This window comes from Canis lupus, chromosome 3 (assembly GCF_003254725.2).
Source record: "Canis lupus dingo isolate Sandy chromosome 3, ASM325472v2, whole genome shotgun sequence".
Taxonomy (NCBI): domain Eukaryota; kingdom Metazoa; phylum Chordata; class Mammalia; order Carnivora; family Canidae; genus Canis; species Canis lupus.
In genome coordinates, this window is record NC_064245.1 from 51,874,412 (window position 1) to 51,891,841 (window position 17,430).

The 17,430-nt window shown below is 56.3% G+C and overlaps 1 protein-coding gene across 1 annotated transcript; it reads left to right on the forward strand.

The window, feature by feature from the left end:
- Nucleotides 1–286: 286 nt before the first annotated feature.
- Nucleotides 287–12,330, forward strand: ISG20 (interferon stimulated exonuclease gene 20). The gene is given in 5 exon segments (XM_025438031.3): nucleotides 287–1,580; nucleotides 1,803–2,054; nucleotides 10,574–10,660; nucleotides 10,662–10,775; nucleotides 12,096–12,330. Coding segments are annotated over 4 exon segments (516 nt in total). The 5' UTR covers nucleotides 287–1,580; nucleotides 1,803–1,826; the 3' UTR covers nucleotides 12,183–12,330.
- Nucleotides 12,331–17,430: the final 5,100 nt, after the last annotated feature.

Here is a 17,430-nt window from a genome sequence, read left to right on the forward strand (position 1 = left end):
GGAGCTGATGGACAGGTAGGGACTGAGCAAAGGGGAAATGCAGGGTCAGTGACCACGGAGTGGGCTCTGGACGCTGGGACAAAGAGGAGGAGACCTGAGGAACCAGCAGGGTGAAGGGGTGAGGTGCACCGGGTCCTATGGGGTTGTAGAAGCAGAAACCTCACCACTGGATCTTTAGGGGGTTACTTTTTCAATGCACATTGATGTAAAGTGACATGTTTTGCTTCATTCTCTCCCTAAATCAGGGTGATGATCCTTTGTGCATTTGAGAAACAAAAAAGTCCCCAGTCTGAATTCAACCAAAAGTTGCTCAATCAGGATGGGAACCAAAAATAATTTCATACTTCAAATTCGAGCCAATTCAATGGCGAACTTGAGCAATACCTTATTATTCAGACATATTTCAATACTTCGTTTTATTTTTGAGGTCTGTTACAGTCAGACATCACTGGGTGAAAATACCAGGGGCCTGGGGAAATTCCTTTCCAAGCCACAAATCTTGATGGCATCTGGGAGCAATCAGATCCCACTGCTCAAAGCTTACTCCTTGGGAATCTGGAGTAGGAGGCAAGAGTCTTGCTGCAGCATATGATGACGACTTCCTCTCAACTCAGTGGGCCACAGAGAGCCATAGAGGATTCTTGAGTAAGAGCATGGCAGGATCAAACCCAATTTTGAGGAGACTAGAATAGGGAAGGGGTGCTGTGGAGGATAGCTGATGGTGAGGAAAGATTTCAATTTCTGCCTTTTCCTCACTGAAAGCTGGTTCTGGTTTTGTCCCAGCCATAACTCATTCATCTAGTCAATAAGTATTGAATGCTGTCTACGTGTCAGGCACTGCTGTAAGAGGTCAGAGTTCGAGCCTGGGAGCTGGGTGTAGTCCCCAGGAAGTATGGCCAGGCTGGTGGGGCTACTTCCAGGCTTTCTTTCCTTGTCCTCCAAGAGTGTTAGCCCAGCTGGAAGCAGAGCCCGTTGAGGGCAGGCAGATGGTTGTTTCTGAAGCACCCCCAAAGCTCTGGAGACTCTAGGGGCTCCCTCTCAGCCTTCCTGGGTGGGGGTTGGGGCTAGCCCCAGGCTCAATGTCCCAAGAGCCAGCTCTCCCTTGCCCCCATAAGAGACCTCACTGAGTGTCAGGTGGGAAGTTGTGGGACATTCTGTGGCCTCCGGTGCCGGGGATGTTTATTCTCCCAGCAGATGGAGGGTGAGAAAGGGAAGGAAAGGTGTGGCCACCCACCCCATTCTCATCAGCCGCGTCATCTGAGATGGGGAGGGCTCCAAGCACCCAGGTAGGGGCAGGGGCAACGGTCAGATGGGTGGACGCGGAGCCTGCCTCCCGGGTCGGTGGTGACTCGGGTCACCGGGCTTCCCACCTGCCGGCAGCGCAAGGAGCTGGAGCAGCGCAGCCCACGTGCCCAGCCTCCCGCCTCTGACTTCGCCTGATAACAAACCAGAAACTGAACTGGGCCTGGGATTCCCGGCGTGAGGTCAGAGATGAGTCACCGCCCGGGGCCACTGCAGTAGCTAAGAGGCGTCGCCAGAGGGGCAGACGCGAGCAGAGGGCGCGGGCAGCCAGCAGGCAGGTGAGTGGGAGCCGCGGTGGTGGCCAGGGGAGGATGTGACAGGGGCCCGCGGGCTCCCCAGGCCCTGGGGCCGCGGGGCTCAGGAAGCGGGCGGGCGGCAGGAAGCCAGCTGTGCCTGCCTCCAGGCAGTGCTCCTGACAGGCAGGGCACTGGGTAGAGGCTGCCGGGTGGTGGCCCGAGTGGGCCCTGAGTGATGCTCCCGCCCCCGCCTGCCCTCTCCAGTGTGTCTCAGGGTCCTGATGAGACATGGCAAGTGGCACCGACGTGGTGGCCATTGACTGTGAGATGGTGGGCGTGGGGCCCAGTCGGAAGAGCGGCTTGGCCCGCTGCAGCCTCGTGGACCTCCACGGCACCGTGCTCTACGACAAGTTCATCCGGCCCGAGGGGGAGATCACTGACTACAGGACCCAGGTCAGCGGGATCACGCCTCGGCACATGGAGCAGGCCACGCCGTTCGCCGTGGCCAGGCTGGAGGTAAGTGGAGGGCTGTCTGCCAGCCAGGCTGGGCGGCGGGGAGGCTGCGGACCCCTGCGTGTCTGCACACACATGCACGCACATGCACACTTCCCGGGCACCTTCCCTAGGCGCCAGATCTGTGACCCATGACCCCAGCCACGACAGATCCCCTCCACCTCTGCGTGAAGGAGCACTCGGGCTTCGAGAACCCTATCAGGGTCTCCTTCAGATCCGAGAAGGCCTCCTGCCCTCAGACAGTCTTAGACTCACATCTGGGAGCAGCGTTCAGGGCGTCCGGTCCACCTTCCTGGGCTGCTCATGGGGAAACTGGGTTCTGCTTGATGTTCCCATGGGGGGATTCCTTCTCTACCCTGGGTTGGCCCCAGCAAGGAAATGAGGAAATGTGGTCTCACTGGCTGGGCCCTTGGCGGGGGCTCCCGGTCTTGGAAAATAGGCTGGAGTCCCTGGGCTGAGGGGAAGAGCTTGCACTCACACCCACCATGGACCTTCCGTCAGTTTGAGGTCGGTATGCGGCCCCAAGATCTCCCACCATCTTGCCTCACCTTGTGATAACTTTTTCAGGTCCCAGTTTCTGTTTCTATTTCTCTGAGTCACTAGATGGAAAGTAAACTCAACCCGTCTTGCACTAGCTTGAGTCACTTCTGGGAAGGTTTAGAAGGGCGAGTCAGCGCATTGGTTTCTAGGCTTGGGGGAAGTCCCAGAGGAACGCCGACTGGGGCTGGTCCCCACTGCACGCCCCACACGTGTGCCAGGCTCCACACTCGGGATAAACATCAAACATAACAATAGCTCCCGTTTCCTGAGCAATGGCCGGACCTCCTTCACGCCTCATGGGACAGCCCTCCAGGATGGTTTTCAGGAGCTGTAAACTCAGAGTTAGAGGGCCAGTCTTGAACCCTGGCTGCTGACATAGCAGCTCAGTTACCCTGGGCGAGTTCCTTGGGCAGCCTCTCCGTGTACCCAGCTTCCTGCACCTGTAAAAGATTACTGGGTATAATAATAGCAGCGACTTCATAGGATTGTTGTGAGGATTGAGAACGTGCCTAGAGAGAGTGCCTGTGTAAGGACTCCAGAAACGTCAGCTGATACGATCGTCTGTTATCCCCATATTAGAGATGTGGAAACTGAGACCCCCTTGAACCAAGTGTATTGGTTTGCTAGGGCCACCGCAGCAAAGTACCATGGCCTGGGGCCTCAAACAACAGAAATGTATTGTCCCATCATCCTGGAGGGTGGAAGTCAGAGCTCAAGGTGTAAGCAGGGTTGCTTCCTTCTGAGGCCCTGCGGGAGAATCCATGCTGCGTCTCTCTCCCAGCTTCTGGGGGCTGGCTGGCAGTCTTCTGTTTCTTGGCTTGTAGAAGCATCACCCCAATCTCTGCCTTCAGTCCGTGTGGTGTTCTCCTGGTGTGCACATTCTGTGGCCCCCTCTTGCCCATTTATAAGGACACCGATCATATTGTATCAGGGTCCACCCTGATGGCCTCTGCTGATTACATCTGCAATGACCCTATTTCCAAATAAGTCACATTTTCAGGGACTGGGAGTGAGGATTTCAACATATGAATGGAGGTGGCAGAGGGCAGGGAGGGTGGGAGGACACAATTCAACCCATTAACACTAAGTGACTCCCAAAGGTCCAGATAACTAGAGGGGTCAGGACTCAGAAGTCAGGCTCATGCCTCAAGGGCTGTGTGTCCAGTAGGGGGCTGCCAAGCTGCATGTGGCTATGAGCCCCCAAAAGTGGCTGGTCTGAACCGTGATGTGCTGTAAGTATAAAATGTGCATGGGATTTCAGAGATTTGTTTTGCTTTGCTTGTTTGTTTTATTTATTCATGAGAGACACAGAGAGAGGCAGAGAGATAGGCAGAGGGAGAAGCAGGCTCCCTGCAGGGAGCACGATGTGGGACTCGATCCCAGGACCTGAGCCGAAGGCAGACGCTCAACCACTGAGCCACCCAGACGTCCCAATTTCAGAGATTTGTATCAAAAAATTCATAAGAGGTCTCAATAATCTTTTATATCAATTACATGTTACAATTATAGTATTTGACAATATTAGGTTAAATAAAACATTCAAACTAATTTCACCTATTTTTACCTTTTTCAATATGGTGATCAGATGATTTAAAATTACATATGTGGCTCACAATATATGTCTACTGGACAATGCTGTTCTATAGGGACTATGAGGAGGCCAGGAGCCCAGAGCCGGGGGTACAGTAATCAGTTAGGGTCTAGAAAGACTCCATGAGACTGGTGGTTTTCGAAGGGGTGGGAGGAGTCCATGTCTGCAACCCAGTGGGCCACAGAGAGCCATGGGAGATCCTTGAGCAAGAGGATAGCAGGATCGAACCCAAGTTTTGAGAAGACTAGAATTGGGCGGGGGGGGGGGGGGTGCTGTGGAGGATAGATGGTAGTGAGGAAAGAAATATCAATAGGGAGTGAGTCAGAGCCCCTGGGGAGCCATCAGCAGGGGCAGAGAATGCTAGGATGGAGGTGGTCAAAGGGGTTGGGTGTTCAGGTGTCAACGGGAGGCCCAGGGACATGGCAGGAGCTCCTCACACTCAGATCCCCACTGAGCAGTCAGCTGGACTACATGTGCCCGTCCTTCCTCCTTGTCTCCGCAGTCCCTCCCCGCCCCCCGTCCCTGGCAGAGTGGCAGGAAGGGCAGGAGAGCCCAGAGCATGCCTTGGAGCCCTGGCCTGGGCACTGGGATGCCTAGGCGCCCATCCAGATTTGGTGCAGAATGCTTTGTATCTCAGGCGGAGGTCGTGCTAGGCCTGATGCTTCAGGTGTGTCACTCGGAGCCCTGCCCCGAGTAGGCACTGAGCAGCCATTCAAAGGGCGAACCAAGAATCTACAGACTGGCCAGACCATTGAACCACATCTGGGGGTTTACATTTCCTGCTCCGTCACTCACTGGTTTGTGTGACCTTTGGCAAGTTATCAAACCTTTCTGAACCTGTTTGTCAGTGACAGGGAGTGCTAATGCCTCCTCCCTGGCCTCATGTACACTGGATTCAGTGATGTGGCCTGTCGCACTAAGCACAGTGCCCGGCCCATGGCTGACGGTCACCAACTGTGCCCGTGGAGGAAGGAGGGCGCACACCCAGATTATACGTCTGAGTCCCCTTTCTGACCTCCCTTGAGAACTGTGGTCTTAGGTCTGGCTCTCCTTTTCTGCCTAACAGCAGGTATGCTGGCCGTCAATCTCTCCTACCCCAGTGGCAGACAGGCTTTCCCCGGCCTGGCTGGGATCACAGCCTCCCCATTCCACTGTTCAAGTATCTCTCGTGGCTCCCTGTTGGCCAAGGTCACCAGCACAATGCTCACGGACCTCCAAACCCTACCGGCCTGCCTTTGCTGCCTTCCCTCACAGCTCAGCCATCATCCAGCCTGTGCTTCTGCCACACCCCTACTCTCCCCCGGCCCCCAACCCTGCCCCTACATCTGACAGCATCCTTGCAGGCCCAGGCCAGAGGAGTCCTTCCTGATGCTTCCCTGCCCTGTCCCCCATCCCCGCCTCCCTGCATGGGGGCCCGCAGTGGGGGCCTCTTGTTTTCCTTGCAGTGGCTCTTGGACTTTAATGCTTGCCTGTCCACACATGGCCTGCCTGGTTCCACGTTCCTCTGATGTATTTTATTCTGCCCCCAGACGGGATGGTATACTTTGTGCACAGAAGGTACCCTGAGAATGTTTGTGGGGTTGCAGTTGAACTGATTTTCACAAAATACAGGAGCTCTGGTAGCTGCGTGGAACAAAACTGCCTCTGGCCTCATGCTGGCCTTTGCTGTCAAGACACAGTGATACACACATAGCTCAGGAAAGGGGGGGGAGGTGCAAGCACACAGTCTTTAGACTTGCATGGACGTGGGTCTCTGTCCTCTGGCTTGTTGCTAAACTGCTCTGGGCCCTTCAGTAGGAGCATCTGTGACATGCAGGGTGAAGCAGCTCAGGTGTCTATATCCGGCACCACATCCTGGCACTGTTCTGAGGACTTTCCATGCACCTCTGCCTTTGGTCCCCACAACAACCTTGCCATAGGGCACTGAGATTGTGCACGGGATCCCACCACTCCCTTATTTCTTCTTTACTTTTATTTTTTGTAAAGTGGTTACATTACTTATATATGGAAAGTTACCGCCTGTTATCTTCTGAAACCTCTAGGTCTGACCATCATCTAGAGCCGCAGTTCCCAATGTGAAGTGGTTTTGCTCCCCAAGGGACATTTAGCAATATCTGGAGACATTTATGGTTGTCATAAGTGGGGCAAGGGGCCTGCTACTGACATCCAGTGGGGAGAGTACTGTGATGGTGCTAAACCATCCTATAATGCTCGGGACTGCCCCTGCCCTGGCCACACACACACTGAAGAAGTATCGGCAGTGCTGAAATTGAGAAACTGGTCTATAGAGCCCCACAAATCAGGGTGTCAGTGTGGGAGAGAACCCATGAGGAGACTGAAGTCCAGAGAGGGGCAGCAACTTATTTAAGGACACACAGCAAGCTGTAACACAATTCAGTGTTCAGATATGGGGCTCTCACCTGGTGGTGAATGCTGGTTTTTTGGGTTTTGTTTTTTTCTTTCCTAACAGTAATTTTTAATAGCTTGTAGTTTATTTTTGTAAGTTAATGCTCTTTTAATGTTAACCCAGTATGCCAAATAGCATTTACCCATGACCAGGACCAGGGACCGATAATTACATTTTTAGTTGGCAAACAAACTAGCTGAACCCCATGAAGCTTCTTGGTTTAGGAGGGAAATGCAGACAGAAGGGAGGCCGCAGTAGCCTCCTGCAGCTGTTTCCAATACAGCCGCCTTGCCTGGGCCAAGTGCCCTGTTGGGGCCCTGCCACTGGGCGGGTGTTTCTGGGCCCAGATGAAAGAGGATGACTTCACCATCCAGGATACCCCAAGCATACGCAGCCTTGTGGGATGCGGTCACACGCTGGGTGGGGGCACCTGCAGAGCAGGGCACGGGACAGGAGGGAAGAGGGGACTGGGCCACTCTTAAGGGTGACAGTGGGGCCCGGCCCTCTGGATTTTTAACAAGGGCCCCAGGTGATTTTCCTGATCAGGCTCAGCTGGGGAATACCTGGAAGGAGCGTGGGTATGCAGCAGAAGGACACTACAGGCCCTGCTCCTGCCTGCCATGTGACGTGGGCACATGCCACTCTGCACCCTCCTTTCCTTGTTGGTAAGATGGTGTGATCATCCCGGCCTCACAGGTGCCACATCCTGCTTCAGGAAGGCTTCACTGAGAGCTGACCCGTGCCCAGCACTGTCCTCAGCTCCGACAGTAGTAACGCTGAACTAGAACCAGGTTCTTGGTGGCGGGGGGGGGGGGGGGGTAACCATGACAACTACAAAGACAGTGGCAGGGGCGGGCAGATCTGGACACCTCACTGCAGCTCTCAAGTCACCAGCCGTGTCACCTGGACAAGCCTCTCAACCCCTCTGACCCCCAAGCCCCTCTTCTGTGGCATGGGAATCAGAATACTCTGTGTCAAGAGGTTCCTGGGGGAGGAAAGTCCCTGGCCCATCACTGGCGGGTAGAGCAGACGGGTGAACGTCCCTTCTCTTCCTCACTCAACTCTCTCCAGGAATTTGAGACACTCCCTCCACCCCCCTTCCTGTGCTGTACACACCTGCTTCCCCACGCTGACTCAGGGCAGGTCCCGCCAGCTGGTGCCTTCTCCCTGTCCCCGGGCTCCAGCAGGCCCCCCCACTTCCCTCCCTAGCCCTGCCTCAGAAAGTCAGCAGAGCCCTGGCTGCTGAGGGACCCCTGGAGCCTCAGCTCTCCAGGCCTTGACCTTACAGGTGGGAAAACAGGAGCCTAGACATGGTCTTTAACCTCTCGGAGAGCGCACAGCAAATGCTGGCTGTCTCTCCCTGCCCAGAGCCCAGCATCTTTGGTCTGAAAAGTTGCCAGCATCTCTCTTTCTCTGCCAAATAGTCTTCTCTTTTCCCTGCTTCCTGTTCCTTCTGCTTGTCGACCCCTCGTATTTCATTTGTGTCATCATGGGTCCCATGGGGATTCCCGTAGTGACCTCCCCGCTTGCCTCCTGGGACCTGCGGGCTCAGGAAGTGATGAAGTTCCCAGGAATGTGCCTCACAGTGACTCAATCCTCTTGTGCCTGGGACCTGTGGCTGTCGTGGCTGCCGCTTCTGGGATGGCAGACAGTCCCTCAGGGCTTTGTGTGAACTGGGCCTGAGCCAGCTCCCTGTCGGTCAGGGAAAACAGGCCAGATTGTTCAGGAACTTAAAAGATATCAGCAAAAAAAGGCACATGACCCATGGCCGCCCAGCATGGCCCTGGACCTGGTGCATGCTGCCCTTCCCCCAGGTGCCAGCAGGTGCACTTTTCTCCACACAGAGGACTGGAGCTGCTGCCCAGGGCGTGTACCCTCACCACTCACGTGACCCCTAGATCTGCAGCATCAGCGCCAGCTAGTAGAAATTCGAAGTTCAGAATCCCCAATTTCTGGGGCTTCTCCAGGTGATGCCTTGGCCCAAGTGGGAGCAGCCCTGGTGTCCGTCCGACAAGCACAGCTTCAGTCCTCAAGCGAGCCTCCCCAGTCCCTAGGCTGACTGTGGGCTCTGTTCAGCAGTGGCCCCGATGAAACCATGGAACACTGTAGGGAGTGACGGGCAGGCTGGTGACATTGCCTGTTGCCTGTAGATGGACAGACCCTGCTACCACCAATGTGATCATGATGTGGCAAGTCACCTTGTGTCTCTGAGCCTTGGCTTCTTCTTCTGTAGAGTGGCCACAGTGATCCTGTGATCGCCAAGGGAGAGCATATAATGCCCCATGTGATGTCCCAGGAGGCCACTAGAAGTAGAAGCAGGGCATGGGAGGGTATTTGCCATGTAAGTAGTCTCCTTGCTCAGGCATAGAAGCTACTGGAGACCCGTCCAAGGGGAGGCCTGAGCCCCAAGCTGCCCCTCCAGCTGGGGCCTGATACAGCTCCCCCCTAGTTCCCTCTCCCATTCTCTCCAATGGCAGCCAAGGTAAAGAAAAAGGAGTGGCCCATGTGGCCTGAGGTAGGAGGTTGTCCACAGGACCACCTTGGAGACGGAGTCAGGAGGGAGGCAAGATGGCAGGCCTGGGCACTTGAGAGGGGACTTTAGGGGTTGCTCCTCAAAGCTCAGCGGCTTGGCTGGCAGAGGCCTGGAGCAGGCCTGCTCTAAGTGTGGCGGTGACAAGCAGCCTGCTGGCTTTGAAGGCTGGCTCTGCCACTAACTCACTAACTAGCTATGTCACGGCCCCGGTTATCTAATGGTGCTTAGCAAATCACCTCTAAACATAGTGCTTTAAACAATGTCAATATTTACTTTGCTCATGCATCTGCAATCTGGACAGGGCTCGGCAGATGGGGCCAGCTGGTCGGCTGAAGCGTCCCGCAGGCCCGGAGCTGGGATCACCGGGAGGTTCGTCAGCCCACCTGGCCAGTGGCTGGCCCTGGGGCCCTCAGGCCCAGCTCTCTACCTCCGTGTGTCTTTCCAGCAGGGTGGCTTCGGGGGACCTGGGAGCTGCTGGGGTGCTGGCCACATAGGCTGACCTATAGTCATTGGAGGCGAGGGGGCTTGAGCTTCATCTTTGGAGAGAGGAGCTGCCAAGGAATCTGAGAACTTGCTTTAAAATCCGCAAATTATTTCACTTTCTCGGTGCTTCGGTTTTTCCCAGCTGCAAAATTTCAATTAAATACAGGCCTCTCTCATCGCTGCCTTGGCTTCCTATGGCTGCTGTAACAACACCATAAACTGAGTGGTCCAAAGCCCCACAGGTGTGTTGAGTTGCGCGGTTCCACAGTTCAAAGTCTGGCACGGGTCTCGGGGCTGGAATCAAGGTGTAGGCAGGGCTGTGTTCCCTTCTGATAGCTCTGTGGGAGAGTGCGCTTCCTGGCCTTACCAATCTGTAGAGCCCCCTTCCTCCCTCTTCAAGACCAGCAGCTGCATGTCAGGTCCTCAGGGCAAACCACTGACCTCCATACAGAAGAGCCGTTGCCATATGTTGGGTGCACGCAGGTGATGGCGGTGATGGCCCTGTTGGGAGGTCCTCTTCAGCCTGAAGCTTGTATGCAACTGTAACTTTCCTCTGCCAAGCAATGGGTTCACAGAGTCTGGGATTAGGGCATGGGCATCTTTCGGAGGTCATTATTCTGCCTGCCACAGTGGGCTTGTTGAAAAGATTAGAGGATATAAAGTATGTGACGTACTTAGGTGAGTGCCTGGCACAGGGGACATGCTTAGTAGGGGCCATAGCTATCACATGGGGAAGCCACTGAAGGAGTCATCAGGACATGCCTTTAGCATGGACCCAAACCATTGAGTGAGAGGAGAGGCCTGGTCCAGTCTTCTCATTTTATAGATGATAGGTTTGAAGCCCAGAGAGGGAGGTCAGATTGCTGAAAGTCACACAGCACGTCGAGGAGGGGCTGTTTCCTGTCAGTAGCCCCAGACCCGTCCGGAGGACCCTGCGTGATGTGTGTGCTGCGTGTCTCCCTGGCCAGATCCTGCAGCTCCTGGAAGGCAAGCTGGTGGTGGGTCACGACCTGAAGCATGACTTCCAGGCCCTGAAAGAGAACATGAGCAACTACTGCCATCTATGACACATCCACCGACAGGCTGCTGTGGCGGGAAGCCAACCTACAGAACTGCAGGCGCGTCTCTCTCCGGGTGCTCAGTGAGCGCCTCCTTGGGCGGCGCATCCAGGTGAGCATCCCCCTGACTTCCCACCAGGGTGCCAATGTCTTCCAGTGGTCCAGAACCAACATGCGGCCCCAAAGATGCTCTGTCTCCCCCACAGTCATGAGAGGCTGTATGCTTGCCAGCAAGGAGGGGTCCTGGCTTCAGGCTCCCTGGGCACCAGGCCCCAGGCCAGGACCAGAGTACGGTGGTTTATTCAAGAGGAGACCCTGGGACACACGGTAGAGCGAGGATAAGAGGCAGTGAAGGGAAACCACCCAAGAAAGTTTTCATTTGTTTTTAAACTCAAGCCAGTGACTCTGGGGATAACTGAGGTTTAATTCCACTGCGGGCCTCTGGGCAATCCCACAGAGCTCCGATGCATGCAGGGAGCAGAGGTATTGACACACATCCTGTCAGGCATGGCTGCTGCTGCTGCTGCCCATTCCTCAGCACTCGAAGTCTCTGGCAAGCCCCAGGCAAAGGCGCATGGGCACTGGTGCTTGGGAGATCACTGAGGTGGCAGGGCCGAGGGAGGTGGGCCACACCCTAGCAGGAGCAGCTCCACGTGAAGGCCTCCCCTGTCAACAGATATTTATCAACACCTACTCTGGGCCCGGTTGGATGAGATGCTGGATCTCCAGGACTGGGCCCTGTGCTTGAGCAACTCTAGGTTGCAGGGAGGGCAGCCCATTAGCCCAAAGACATGAAGGATATATGGCAGGTTTGCACATGTCCAAAAGGTGAGCCTTAGAAGGGGAGACCTTCCAAGGAGACCTTCCTGAGACCTTGAGGAGAGCAGAGCAGGAGCCCCAGCCTGAGGTGTGAGGCACTGCTTGTCTAGGTGACCCGGAATTGTGTGGGTCTCAGGGAATGGGCCTGAACTGGGGCCCCTCCATCAGCCTGGTGGACACAGGACCAAGGACACAATGGTTAGCATGTGGGTTCACTGAAGTGCTGAGCAAGTGGCACTTTAGAAACATCATTTTGACATATTTTTTTTTATATTTGCCTGGTGCCCTGGAGCTCCCTATGTGTCTGACAGCAAGTCTGCAGCACCCCCTTCCCTGCGCCGGATGATAAGCACCTTGAGGGCATAGCCTGGTTCTCTGGAAGCTGGAAGGTGGATACCTGGCCATGCCTGGGCCTTGTGTCCTAGCTCAGGGGCCAACAGGTAGAAGCCAGGCCTGCTCCCGCCACCTGCTGAGTCCACGGTGTCCGAAGCCTGGGGAGACTTACCCACCTCAGGGCCTTGGAAACCGGGGTGTGAGTAGGGGAAGGCCCTGATCACACGGGGTCTCTGCATTCAGCCCACCCCAATACCCCCCTCTGTACATGTGTCTACAGAACAGCCGCTTTGGGCACAGCTCGGTGGAAGACGCCAAGGCAGCGATGGAGCTTTACCGACTCTCCCGGCGAATTCGAGCCCGCTGAGGGCTGCCCACCTGGTGCTCCAGGACAGGAGCTCCCTTCGGCCCCTTCCACAGGAACTTCCCCATGGTCTTGGCCTCTTCAAGACAACAACTCCCTTGCTTTTGGGAAATGCATATTTTGTGGTAAAATAGCTATTTTTTCTACTCCATCACTGGTTGCTCCTCTTGCCTTTCTCTGAGCTGGATAAGGGTGATGGGCCCCAGTCTGTGTGATGCTTAGAGGACAATGAAGACTGAGCTGGAATGGGGGCCATTTCCTCAATAATGAATTCTGTGCATCCAAGAAGACACTGGAGGGATCTGGGTGGCATGCAACTAAACCCTTGCCTCTGCCTCCTTTTTCCTGTTGCACTGATGCTCAGGGGAGTGACACCTGGCTCAGAGGTCCCTGTGTGCCATCTTGAAATGGGTGCCACGGCACTGGTGAGCTCTGAAGCCAAGGTGTAAACAATGTGGCCTGAGAATTCAGCAAGTCATCCCTCCTCTTGTAAAATGGGGAAGCAAAGCGAGTGGATTTTGAAATCAGAATTAGGTTAGAGTCCTAGTTCTTTTTTTTTTTTAATTTTTTTTTATTCATTTATTTATGATAGTCACAGAGAGAGAGAGAGAGAGGTGCAGAGACACAGGCAGAGGGAGAAGTAGGCTCCATGCACCGGGAGCCCGACGTGGGATTCGATCCCGGGTCTCCAGGATCGCGCCCTGGGCCAAAGGCAGGCGCCAAACCGCTGCGCCACCCAGGGATCCCTAGAGTCCTAGTTCTGCCATTTAGTAGCTAGAGTGAGTTACTTAGCCTCTCTATGCCTCAGTGTCTCCATCTGTAAAATGGGGAATTCTAACAGTCCACAGGGTTCTTGTGAGATGTTGCATACAAAGCCCCCAGCACCATGCCTGTCAGAGCTTAGGTACCCAGGAAATGTCAGTAACGGGCAGTTATTGTTTGCATCACTCACTGGTCTAGGAGAACCCCGGGGAGAGCAGCTGCATTCCGACATGGAACCCAGCCCTCTGAAGGAAGGGCATGCACAGCATGTGGGGAGAAGGGTCCACATCAGAGCAGTGACTGCTCGTTAGAAGCAGCTGCAGAGCTGTTATTGTAATAAGTTGCCCAGGTGCCTTGTAACCTGTGTGTGGGGAGGTGGGGGGGGGGCAGGTAATTCTGATGCCCAGGACATTTGAATCACCTGAGATGCCTTTTAAGCTACTCCAGGCCCTAAGCACAGTGTTCTCACACTGGAGCATCAACATCACCTGGACAGTCTGGACCCCACCCCCAGAATTTCCAATGTAGCAGGTAGGGGGTGGGGGATAGAGTCCCAGAATCTGCATTTCTCACAAGTTCCCCAATGATTCTGACACTGCTGGTCCAGGACCGCGCTTTGAGACCCACAGCTAAGCATCGGGTGTTGTGATGTACGGCCACAGTTGAGAGTCCCTGGCTTCCAGTCTGAGTACCACCAGGGTAGACACATGCTGCTGGTCCAGCCTTGACCCCTGCCATCTCCCCTGGCTGCCTGCTCATGCAGAGAGGTCCGCATCCCTGAAAACTGTGCCCTAAATAGCCTCACTACATAGACCAGAGACTCAGGGTGAGGTTAAGAACCCAAGGGATTCAAATCCAGGTTCCTCTGACCCCAAACTTGAGAGCTCTTCACTCAGACTGCCTTGTAAAGGCAGCGCCTCTCATGTGCCCAGGGACCTCTGGGGAGCCCGGAGTGCTCCGTCCCACGCCTGGGAGAGCGGGGAGGTGCAGCCTGCTCCCCTCACTGTTCTCTCCTGGGTGCGCTGCTGCCCCACCTGCTGTTGGACTTTCTGCGGCCGCCTTGCCTGGCTGAGACTGGCCACCAGGTGGTGCCCTTGGGCCGTCCGTCCGCCAGGGGGCCCCTAAGAACCAGCCCCGGAACACTTAGGCATGAGACGGGAGCGGGGCTGCAGCGGGGACCCTGTAGGCCACCCCACTAACCGCTGAGCTAGAGTGACTTACAGCCCCGGCTCTCAGCCTCCCGGGCCAAAGTCCTTTCCACAGCGGCGACAGGCTGTGGGGTGAGCCAGGATTCCCAGAGATAAGGCCTTCCCCGAGGGAATTAACCCAGCTTCTGGCTTTCAGCGCTGGGGCTTGGGTGCCCCTCCCAGGTGGGCACCAAGGTGAGGGTCAGGACCCCGGGGGTGGGGCGTGTGCTGTGGGCGCCCACCACCTGCAGAGCCAGTACTCGGGTGTGGCAGAGTCACATAGGAGACACAGAGGTTGGTCCCCACTGAGAGCACCAGCTTCAGAGTCAGGCTGACTTGGCGGTGTCTCGCCTCCGAGACAGCAGGTGCCCCAGCCGTCCTCGGGCAGAGGAGACGACGGACATGTCATACACGGGGTGCCCGGCACCAGCTGGTGGGCGGTAGGGACCCGTGAATAGCACCCAGCGCTGGTGATCATAACAGAAATAAAGGCCTGCCGTGGGCTGCACCCTGGACTCCTGACCCACCTGGGTCCCAGCATACCTGGGGTTGTTGCCTGCCCGTGTCGGTGTCATTCAACGGGGTCGTGACGCTGGGAAGAGAGGAAGGTGATGTTTGCCGAGCGGCTGCTTTGTGACGAATTCTGCCGTCCGCAGCAGACCCGCTCCCGGAGGCCTAGACGAGCAGCTCAGAGAGCAGACCAGGTGGACACCCAGGAGCCCCGCTCCTGCCCAGGGGCTAGGTTCGGCCCTTGCACGGCTTCTGCCTCAGTCTCCTCATGTGTAAAATGGGAATATTAGCCCTGACTCCCACAGCTCTCAGGGAAGTGACACCGCCCTTCGATCTGCCTTCAGGTGGCATCTCCTTGCCCAGGAAGGCCACCCCTCCTGCTCTCCCACCCTCAGTTCTGGCAAGGGCAGTGGGGCTCCACCCAGGCACACGGGGAGGGAGGAGCCGGGCTTACACCGCCTTGCCTTCTGCTCTCTCTGTCCCGATTGCTTTAGCTGCCCCACTTTGCTCTCCACCGTCAGTTTCCAATCCCCCACCTCCCCAATCCCACCCCGCTTTTCTTCAGACGCACTGCCGCTAGCATTCTCCCCTGGGCCACCATCCTGGACTGGGGGGTCTGGGGGGTGCCCTTCCTCACTTTGTCTCTTCATCTCAGTTCACAGTACACCTGCTCAGGGTGCCCTTCCCAGGCCCTAAATACCCCCAGGGGACTAGCTCTGCTCTAAGGCAGGAAGGCCAGGTGAGGGATTCTGCCGTCCTGGGTATAAGACCCAGTCCCCAGAGACCACGATAGATCCCAACATAACAGCAGCTCAAGAAGGGGGAGGGGAGCGCGATGGTGCTCCCTGGCCAAGTGAAAGCTCTATCTGGCACCTCAGCCGGGGCAGGGCAACTCCCTGAGCCCATGGGAAGGTACTGCTGCCACCTCTTGTGCCAGGTGGGCCTACAGGTAAGCTGAGAGAAGGGGGAGTGTGGGCAGGGCCTCTTCTCCAAAGCTCCTGGGCGTGCCTGCCTAAGGGACCAGTCTAGGAAATAAAGGAGCGACTCAGGCCAGTGCAGAACTGGGAGGCCGTGTCTGGCTGGACTGGGCAGCTGCCACTCTGCCTCAGTGGCTTGTGGCCATGCAGACACGCTGACCAGCGGGGACATCTTCAGGACTGTGTCTGGCCCACGGGCCGCCAGTCTGAGACCTCAGCTCTGGTCCACCTGCCACCTGACTCCTTTTGATGGGGTGGCCCTGGACATGTCCAAAGACAGAATTCACTATCTTGAAAGCACGCCTGGGTGGGTCGGGGCCCCTGATGTGCAAGTGTCGGGCTTGCACCACTGAAGCTCCCGCCCGGGGTTACAGCCAATCCCACTTCCACATGGTGACCTGTCGCCCACCTTTAGATCGTCCTCACGTCTCTCACCCCTACCCTTTGAAGTCTTTGAATTTCTAGGCCCCCAGTTTCTTCAAAGGTTTCCCCTTCTCTGCCCACTCCCATCAGGCCTATTCTCAGTGGATTCTGAAGTGGGGGAAAAAGAGGCAAGGGAACCAGGACTCCATGGGGACAAAGGAATGAGTGGCGTCCTCAGGCCCAGGGCTGGATGTTCACACATATCTGGCAGAAGAATGCAGGTCCTCAGGATGGGGGCACTTTTTCGCCACCCAACCCTGAGGCATCAAGGAGAATTTGGAAGTGGCTGGGAACGACAGTCTCAGAATGGCCCCGCTTCACTGAGCCAGGCCCTTTTGCTCCTGGAGTGGGGCACTGGAAGGCTCTGGTGCCCCTCCCAAGCCCCTTAGCCCTCCCACCCCCCTTCGCCCGGCCCCGGCCTGAATGGATGAAAGTGCTTCTCTTCGGGGAAAGGATTCTCCGGCCCGGCCTGCTAACTGTTCAGGCGCTGGCCCGGCCCCGTCCAAAAGCCCGCTGTCTCCGAGGGTGAGGAGCCAGCCCAGTCGGGTTCCAACAGCCGTCAGAAGGCTGCCCGCTTCCTGCCCGGCGTGCTGCGGGCTGGGCCGGGCTCCGCCGCCAAGAGGCTTACTCACTCCTGGAACAATCTCCCCTCTATATGGAAAGAACATATGCTTTTCCTGCTGGGGGAAGAGAGAGGGCTTGGAGCAGCTTTGCCGAGACGTGTAGGAAAAGGCAAATGTTGGCCGGGCCCCAGCACCCTGATCTCAAACCGTGTGCTGTGTGTTCGGTGGCAGAACCCGTTGGCCTCTGTTCCCGGGGGCAGGGCAGGAGGCCCAGAGAATGCGAGTCTGGACCTAGGTTTTCAGGACACTGGGCTCGTCCCTTGCTTGGGGTTGGGTGTCCCCATCTCTTTGTGTTCCTGTTCTGTCCTCCACTGTGTAGGGCTCAGGCGGAGGAAGAGGGACACAAACTCAGCTCTGCCAGCCAGTCCCAGCTCAGCACCCTGCACCCCCACCCCGCCACCAGCACAGTGTCCTCCAACGAGGGCTGTGGCACTCTGCTTGGCGGACCCCCACCCAAGACCCTCAAGTCTGAAAAAAGAGCTGATAAGTCCTGGCTGTTCAGATCTTACAGCACCCAGGACTAGCTGGAGTCTAAAGGAAGGAGGGGATGATTTAAAATAAAAATTCTTTTGATATGAGCTAGCATCCTTCCTCTAAGGGACAGGAAAAGGCTGGAAGCAAGAGACCCAGGCTGGCACTCTTCAGCAGTGAGGAAGCCCCAGGAGCCTGGACGGCAGTGCAGCCACCGGAAGGGCGAGATGTGGCTGGCAGCAGGCTGGAGGCCAGCCCTGGCTCGGTTGCTTCCGGCCAGCGACTCCTGAGCTGGAGC